We start from the raw sequence: 9874 nt of genomic DNA on the forward strand, positions 1-9874 counted from the left end.
CTTGGGACAGCAACACTTGAACACCTGCACCGATCGACTGCCTTCCAGTCTTTTAGCATTGTCGTTCGCTGTATTGGCACATCTGACGATCTCTCATGGCTCACTCAAACTTCCTGAGTATATATAATAGAAACATCGTGAAAATGCATAAACTGGTTTCGCAAACCTAACATTTTTACTGTAATTATTTTCCATGCTTTTAGAAATGAAATGTTCTATTCAAAATATTTTTGTAGTCAAAATCAAATTTTTAATTACTTTTATGTGCAACTGGTTGACAAACTTTAAGGAGTTATGGCTGTCTTTGACTCATTAGAAAACCTACTCAACATGTTAAACCGAGTGACTAGATTAGAGCAATTTCAAAGTTTCTTATGTCAACAGTAAAGTGACCTTGCTCGCAATTAATGCTAAAATACACCGCCTCAGGCCTTAGTAAACTAAGCATAGTCACAATAAGAATATATAAGCAAACTGTTGATAACTTGTTCTTTCAGCGCTGCCGATGCATTTGACGCCAAATACCAATCAGGAGTGAGAGTAGACTACGACGGCTCTGCTGAACAGATTCCACCAGGAATGTTCAAGTCTACGTGTCATATCGACATCAAATGGTTTCCTTTTGATCAACAGAAATGTACCATGAAATTTGGCTCATGGACTTATGATGGCACAAAGATTGACTTGCGGTTTCTCGATGGTTTACCAGAAGGCAGTACAGCAGGATTCGCTATGAATGGCGAATGGGATATCATAGGTACTATCACTGCTAGTTGGGTTATAAATTAAGTTTTGCCTTAGCATAAGCTTTAAACCTTAGCACAAGTTCTAAACCTTAGCACAAGTTCTAAACCTTAGCACAAGTTCTAAACCTTAGCACAAGTTCTAAACCTTAGCACAAGTTCTAAACCTTAGCACAAGCTTTAAACCTTAGCACAAGTTCTAAACCTTAAGATTTAGTCGCAAGATTTTTTCAATAGTTAAATGTAATGGCAATAGTAAATCAAAATAGACAACTGAAAGTTTAAAATAAATATATTAAATTTTAGGTAATGTATTTTTTACTACAATTAATCTAGCAATTTACTACAGATTTTTCTCTAATATTGTCGAGTTCATCAAATACACAGAGACTTTCGCTTAGTTTTGATTTGATTTACATGTATTTGCTTGCATGTTCAGTATTATGTTTTCAGAAGAAGAAAATATGATATTTATAAATTATGTTGTTGTTTAAGATCTCAGAAAGAATCTATTTATATTTTTACTTAACCAATATAACAACCTCAGATAGAGGTTAATCATTTACTCTTGGACGAATCCACTTGGCATATAACTTACATACCTGGTGAAATCAAACAGCATGGGACATGTCAGCCTATTGCAAATATTAGGAGTTGTGTTATTGTGAACATATAGAAGATAAATCCGAAATGCTTTGCAATAGCTAACTCTTTAACGAAAACAATTTAAGCTCAATAAAGTAAATTTGATTTTTTAGAATTTCCAGCGGAAAGAAATGTCTTCACCTATGAATGCTGCCCTCAAAATCCATTTGTTGATCTAACCTACACTCTGCGGCTAAAAAGAAGGAAACTTTATTATTTAATAAATATTGTTGCTCCATGTATGCTCTTTGCATTTCTTGGACTATTCACCTTTTGTATACCGCCAGATGCTGGAGAGAAGGTGAGATGCTGGAGAGAAGGTGTCATTTAGTAAGTTATAAACTTTTATAAAAACTAGAGATAGATAACAATAACAATCATGATGCATGAACATAAGATAAGAGTAAACTCTAGTTTAATAGAACTGAATTTACCAGCCGAGAGACATTAATGATAAGTTTGACGCAAGCTACAACACTTGTTTGTTTACACTAGCGCACTGCAACCATTATCTAAAGTGAATAATTTTACGCCTTTATAATTCTTATATTGTTTAAATACTTCCAGTTTTACCACTGTGTGATTTTGAACAAAATTTTTAGTAAAAACTAAATAAACTTTCAAAAGACTATAAAAAATAGCATTTATTAAAAAAGTTTAATTGTCGAAATTTCTCAGAATCTCTTTGCAAATGTTTTAAAAACATTTTAAATTGCAATTTTCTAACATGCACCTTTTGGGTTACTAAATAATTGCCTGCAGGATATTTTAAAATGTAACTTTTTGGTCCGACAAAATAAATAAGAAAATTTTTTTTCAAAACTCCTTTCAAACAGTGAGTGTCGGCATGCTTCACATGTATCTATCAGTATAAACTCGCACGTACTTGCAAAGTTTTTAAGAACATGAATACATTATTTGTAACAAATATGTTTTATCTATAGTGCAAATTGTAAAATTTTTTAATTTAGTAAATATAAGTTTGACTGACAGTTTGTAATTATTAGCTTCTGAAGTGAATGTATGTTGTATGAATGTACATGCGTGTGTATGGTTCCTTCTTCAGGTATAACAGTGCTGCTGTCTCTCACTGTTTTCATGATGATAGTTAGTGAGACACTGCCAGAAACTTCTGAAGCAATTCCACTGATAGGTACGTTATTGCTGTTTAGTTTGACAATCCTGAGAAGTGAATATGACTGATAATTTACAAAAATTGAATCTAAACTTGAAAAGCGATTTTTAAAAATTTACTCTTGCTAAGCATATATTGTTAAATTAAATATTGTGCCAATAAAGCACCATATAAGGTCGTAGATAAAAGGACAATTGTTAGTTTCCCCGAATAAATAATGCTTGTTTTTTCAAGGACCAAACTAGTGAGCGCATTGCAAGACACATTTAATAAAGCTGATAGCAAATTGGAAAAAAACAGATAAACCTTTGTTCAGCCAGTAAATATACTTATGATTAAAATTGTTTGCAATTACTTACCGTTTACTAACAACTTACGACTGCGTGCAATATTAAAGCAAGACATACTGATACTTACCGTTTACTAACAACTTACGACTGCATGTAATATTAAAGCAAGACATACTGATACTTACCGTTTACTAACAGCTTACGACTGCGTGCAATATTAAAGCAAGACATACTGATACTATAAGCAGAACATTTGAGGAAAGATATGTACGAGAGTAATGCTTTACACTGACACTCACACTGACACTGACACTGACACTGACACTGACACTGGCACTGACACTGACACTGACACTGACACTGACAGTTATAAATTAAAAAGAAACACAATAAAATAATAACATACCTTCACAAATTAAATAATGAACATTATAAGAGATACAAAAGAAAATGTCATTAGAAGAAAATTCCGTATTTCGATGCGTTTTCGTTACTCAGTTTTACTCCAACACCTTCTGACATTTGAGGGCAGATATCCCGGTACAAATTAACACATCTTTAAAAGAAATATTCACTCTTTAATTATAAGTTTTCCGCCGCTGTTGATATAATTTTACTTAGTATGCAAAGTTTATTGCAGCGATATATTTCATGGGCATCATGGCGATGACAGCCCTCTCAGTGGTAGCAACCATAACTTCTCTCATCTTTCATCATCGGTCAGGAGAAACACACACCATGTCAAAATTTGTAAGTATTTAGTTACTGGTAATAATATGGCACTTTCTTAGGTATTTAATTAAGCGCTAATTAATAATGCTAGTCTAATTAATATATGAAGGCCGTTGCATTTGGTTTGGCTCATAGCCTTCAAAATTTTTGCTCCAAAATACAGTAGACGCTCTCACAACGTAAATAATCGTTCTGAGACCGTTTATCTTATAGAGAACTTACGTTATACGAACAGTAAAATACATGTAAATTACGTTATTCACTCCTACAACCTCCTAAACTCACCCCTTCGGTTTTTCAAAAAGGAAAGGAACTTCAATTAGTTTTTCAATTTAATGACTGTATTATTGGTTTGTATTCACAGCTTATCTCTTTTTTGTCACTTCCGCCTAGTTTAAGATCCATCATTAATGGAAGCACACACTTTCATTGCAAATTTAAATCGTTTTCCTCACATTTTTTCCAAACAGCAAAGTTTATGATGCAAAAGTTTTTATAGGCCAATGCCTATAATATAGTCAGCTTGGCAGACTGAAACCCTAATGCACCTGTCAACTGCTTTTAAGTATTTCTGAATAACTGTTTGGCTGCACCCTGTGATATATCAGTCTAGCTGATGATCTATCTATTCTATCACTTTGGAGTACTTGGCTGCTAGGGTACTGATATATAATAAAGATATTACTATAGGTTGTTTTCTCTCGCAAGTGCAGCAAGAGAGATCGATATGTTTAAGGCTAACTAGGGAACTCTTGCTTTTCAAATGAAATCTTAAAACTTGTACTGACTTGATGCTTCATGTAATGTACAATTTTTTACATATTATGGAGCAAAAACTTTATATAAATTCTTTATGTTATGTTGAATTTATGTTATAAAATATTTACATTATAAAAGTATCTACTGTAACCTCAAACAAGATTTTACATGCTGACTGATATTGACAACTACAAGAAAGAATGTTACCAATTATATTGTTTCTGATATCACTAAACCTCTCAGACTGTAAGCTTTCAGAGAAGTGCAGGCGCACAGTTTTGTTTTATCTTCATATTATGAGGAGTTATATAAACTAGTAGAGTTGTTAGGTAAAGAGGCAAAAATAGTCTCTGTCACCAAAAAATTGTTAACTCAAAAATACTTTTAAAAATGTGAGATTGTTTTTCATCAGCTTCATACTGCTGAATTCCTTTATTTAGGATTTTTATCAATTAAAAATGGTTTTCCTAGAAGAGTTTACACAAGTATACCATTACTAAGTACATGTATCAGTTAACATTTTAAGACAGTTAAAATTTTAATTTAGTAAACTATATATGTATATACGATGGATATTACTATATGTATATACGATGGATATTACTATATGTATATATAGTTTTATAGCTTTAAATTATAATTTTTTAACCTAAACACATTCGCAATCAATACCTGATTTATATTATTTTACCATAAATAAAGAGGTGAACAACTCCTAAAATTAAATATTGATTTATGGAAAAATAGATACAAGATCTTCCTTGTAGTATTTGTATAGCTAATTGGTAGTGTTTAAATGACATACAAGTTACATGTAAAATATCAAATATTGGGAGTTGTGGGACTATGAGCATAAGAAGACAACTCATAAGAGAGTAAGATTAGTTTGTTGCTTGCAACTGTTGAGTTATGAAGACAACAACATACTTACATCTAATTACATGTAAGTGAGTTATAATGCTGCCAGCTGTTTCTAGTAAAACTCTCTTAGCTGCAGTGATGTTTTATATGACAATGCACTAAGGTTTAGAGACGCAGGCGAGTGTTCAATATTATGGCTGTCAAACCTTAAAATAAAACAGCATGTCAATAAAGGGACATAAGATAAGCGTACCATTAACTGAGGGGCATCATATAGTATGTTTATCAAAGTTTTGTCACACTATTTTGAGTAAAGAACCACGGCACCTTTGAGTAAAGAACCACGGCACCTTTGCAAAGAACTTTCAACAGTTAAAAAACCAAAACTACATCACAGGAAAATATTAAAATAATTGATACTTTTATTGGGCTTTCTCTTAAATCCCTATCGAACAAAAGCTCTTATGCTGTTGTTTCCTGGCCACAAAAAATTTGTAAATGCAAAGTCATACTATGGTCTATACACAGCACCAAGTTTAAATTTTGGCTGTAAATCACATAATTGCATTACTAATGTTAGGAATATGCTCAATGACAAATACTTTTTAGTATTTCCCAATAAAGTTTTCCGTACCTCTACTATCTTTACCTGTAAACATCGCAATCAGGTCTGATCTATTTTACACAAACACAAAGATGATGAGCCAGCCTTAAGCTGCTATCATAGAGATAAATCTCACCAGCTAATTTTGGATATACATGTACGTGTATGTGTATGTGTATGTGTATATGTACATATAATTATATACATGTGTTATTTACATACTACCAGTAAGTTGTACAAATGCAGCAAGCAAGACCTTCCATCCTTTGATAAATTAACACCAAACTTTAGAACTCTCTTACCTTTTTATTTATGATAAAATCATATTTTTATTGGACTGTTTTGCTATTTGTTGTGCATGTTTGTAAGTTGAAAAATTAATATTTAAATTTGTAGAACCATATAAAAATAGTGTAATATAAATACATATATACATGTACAGTAGATTTTGAACTTTCTTGCAGTTTTTCTCTAAATAGCATACTTATTTGAAGGTCTTTTCTAAATACGGAGAGACAGCGGTATGACAGCAACTACATGTATGTGTTGTAAGGATAGCACATAACACAAAATTAAAAAACTCTTGGATTACAGGCAAAAGTGGTGATTGGTGAATGGTTAGCTTGGATTCTTAGAATGCGAAGGCCGGGTACTGAGCCACCCTGTAAGAAGAAAGGATGGTGGAAGAGAGAGTCTGATATTCAAATGCTTAATGTTAACACATCGCAGAGTCTTCTTGCAAACATTCGCGAACAAGAGGTCGACAACGAAAATTTTTATGCCAGCATTGGAGGTAATATAATGAAAAGATTTATATATGTTAATTATCTGCTCCTTAAAGTTGTTAACAGACTAATTTGACAGCCCACTTGAGACATTGGAACATGCCCAATGATGCCACTTTAAAAATCGGCAAAACGCTTTAGTTTTTTATCTCTTGGTTTTGCACTGTTGCAAATTTTCTACTGAAAAGAGTTTCTTTGTGAAATTGTTAAAAACAGCTGTTATTACATATAAATAACCATTAGTTGTCTTGCTCGCCATACAAATGGCATACAGGTATGCCTTCCCGGAACTTTGAAAATCAATGTCTATTAATCACCTTTAAAGTTTCCGTTTATCTGCTTGTCAAAGGTCTCCCCTAGATGTGATCCTAAAGCCTATATTTGCATGGCAAATAATGAATATGTAAATAATTTAATGTTTCTGTCAAATTGGACCATAAAAATTGTCAGCAAGTTGCTTAACTAGTTACAAATAGCTTGAGTTTATTGTTCGATTAGCCCAGGTTCAGTGAGTTATTTTCTTTTCATAGATGCATTGTGTTAGTGAAAATACTGTAATTGCAGTAGTTGATTGAATTTTTTTTCAAAATTGTGATAATAATCTTCACTATAATCTTTATTATATAAGAGACTAGTTCTTCCTTGTCAGTGTTGAGGTTGAAATGTCAGCAGGATATTCTAGGCTTCCGTCCAATTTCTATTACTTTTGCAATAAGCTTGGCCTTGCGCATCGAATTCCAAATCACATGAAAGACGTCCTTTCAAGCAGCAAATTACCGATGTATACACACGCAAAAGGATTACAAGGGCTTTTTATTTAGATAATGTAATGCGTGAACATGATACCTTTTATCCTGTGATGCTCTTATCTCCTCTCTTCTTAGGAGTCTCAGTTAGAGATTCTCAAGACATCTGACACTTCATTAATAAATGATCAAGGAGGGTACTTTCTGAGTCCTTAATAATTGACCTTAATGTTGCAGGAGAAATGACAAGGGTTTTGGTTATAAGATGCAAAAAATCATCTTATAACTCAAACCTTTGCTAAGCTTCTGCAACATTAAGGTCAATTCAGTGTTCTACATACTTTGAGTAAACTTACTGCAACATTAAGGTTAATTCAGTGTTCTACATACTTTGAGAAAACTTACTGCAAACATAATTTTACTTGTAGACTTATTCAGCTTCTGAATAAAATACGTAAGAAGAGGCTATAACTATAAAAAAAAATTAAATTGAGTGCACAAATTATTAACTAAACTAAAAGCAATGAATAAAACAATTTGTTCTAATAAGATTTCATTACAATTTTTCTAAACATGTTTAAAATTGTTTTTTTATACAAAAATGTTTATTTTCTGTGCATCACATGAAATGAGGCCTTGAGCTCTTCTAGAACTCAGGCCGATTTAGTATTAAACTGTGCGACTAATCACATCCAGAAAACCTGACCGCACAACTAAAAAGTAACTGTAGAAAAACTAACAAAATCTTTGTTAGATAGTGCCATCTGTTTAGATTTTAAAATGGTTAGGGACGTGTTATTATCACACGCCAGATGTCCACATTGAACTTGGAATGGTTAGTGACGTGTTATTATCACATGCCAGATGTCCACGCTGAACTTGGAATGTGAAAATTAATAAATTTTATTTTTACAGCAAGTACACACGGGGATGGATCTAATCACACTCTCAAACTGGATGCTCATCCCTTGTCCCCCCACAACATAAACTCTCATTCAAATCACAGTAACTTGGCTGGTTCACACTCGTCTCAGCCTATGGCCAGACTTGAGCTTCGAGCAATTCTCAAAGAATTAAGGTAGCTGTAACTACCATCCAACTTTCAAATTATATCTAGTTGGTTGACTTGAAGTTGATGTCTTACACTATTTATGCTCCGACTGTCACCCCCTATTAGTAGGCCGCTTATTTACATGTTATCTAGATGACAAAAGTATAAGAACTTGTTGGGTTTTTATTGGCTAAATCTTTAAACATGCATATATTTTTTTATTGGGCAGTTTGTAACCATTTTCATAGAAAAAATGTTTTACATACAGTGCAACAAAACAAAAAAAACCAAAAAAATAAAAATGCATTGTCTAGCACTGATCTTTGTGTTCACAAACGAATGCTCGATGATGGTAACACTCTGAGGCATTCTAGCCTCAACATGGCTAGTAGCAGTTTAAGCTCTACTTACTAGCAGTAGTGTGAACCGGTAGAACATCTGATGAACTGTTAACACCTGTAGTTAGTGAGAGAATCAACTGCTGGATGATTTCATGAGATGTTAAAACCAGCCACCAGATGAGAAGGTTTTGATATTACATGTAGTTTAGCTTTACTTTAGTTTAGCGTTTGCACTGCTCACCATTGAATATAAGAAAACCTTAAATTAGAAGACAAGAATCTTAATTATCAAAATCACTAAGTGAACGGCAAAACTTGATTGCGGCAAAACATTTGGCAGCAGTTACTCCTGTTGGACTATTATTATACTGGATGAAATAATGACTTTAGTCCATTCCGCGTAAATAATCCGCAACTCAACAAAATAAGCTTTAGTTAGAGTACTGAGTCCACACTTATTTCTATTTTTATTCTAATTGAATACAACAAAAACCAAAGCATTAAATCTTTGTTAACAGATACCTAACAGCCAAAGAGAAAGAAAAAGCGAACGATGACAAGATCTCATCTGACTGGAAGTGGTGCGCCATGGTGCTTGACAGGCTCTTCATATGGATTGTTGGCATCATCAATGTCATCGTGGCTGCCTCTGTCATACTCTCTGCTCCTGACCTTTTTAACTGACCCATCCTCTCACTCTCAACCAAATCAAATAATTCAACAGCAAATGGATGTGCAACATAACAGTAACATCGTAATGTTAGCGGTAACACAAATTAGATTTACCCATTACTAAACATGAAGTATAGTATTTACACAGTGTAAATGGAATCATAACACAGGGTTAATGCAATGTTAGTGCAATGTTAACTTGAGACTAGCATCCCCAAAGCTTTATTGCAAAATTAAATGGCATCAAACCATGGATACGTTACATGATCATTAACATAATGTTAATACAGAGTTAACACAATGTTATTGTAATTTAAAATTCACTTTGGCTGTTTAAAATTTGAAGTTTGAATTGTCGACTTTCCAAAAGTCTGAACTGGTTTACTAAATGGCGGATGGCTTTGCAATAGCATAGTTTAGGACTGAACACAGTGTCTAAGCTTAAATCTTCAATTTCAAATGTGTTGTAACTTTCTACTTCAATAAATCTGATTTGTTTTTAAGAATTAG

The 9874-nt window shown here is 33.0% G+C and overlaps 1 protein-coding gene across 1 annotated transcript in view; it reads left to right on the top strand.

Annotated features, from left to right (window-relative positions):
- Positions 1-9376, top strand: part of LOC137390610 (neuronal acetylcholine receptor subunit alpha-7-like) — a 17971-nt gene extending 8595 nt beyond the window's left edge. The window contains exons 5-11 of the mRNA XM_068076936.1: positions 498-757; positions 1502-1708; positions 2455-2541; positions 3454-3563; positions 6364-6562; positions 8216-8378; positions 9211-9376. Coding sequence (XP_067933037.1) covers positions 498-757; positions 1502-1708; positions 2455-2541; positions 3454-3563; positions 6364-6562; positions 8216-8378; positions 9211-9376 — 1192 coding nt within the window. The remainder of the gene's footprint in view (positions 1-497; positions 758-1501; positions 1709-2454; positions 2542-3453; positions 3564-6363; positions 6563-8215; positions 8379-9210) is intronic.
- Positions 9377-9874: the final 498 nt, after the last annotated feature.

This window comes from Watersipora subatra, chromosome 3 (assembly GCF_963576615.1).
Source record: "Watersipora subatra chromosome 3, tzWatSuba1.1, whole genome shotgun sequence".
In the NCBI taxonomy this organism is placed as follows: Eukaryota; Metazoa; Bryozoa; class Gymnolaemata; order Cheilostomatida; family Watersiporidae; genus Watersipora; species Watersipora subatra.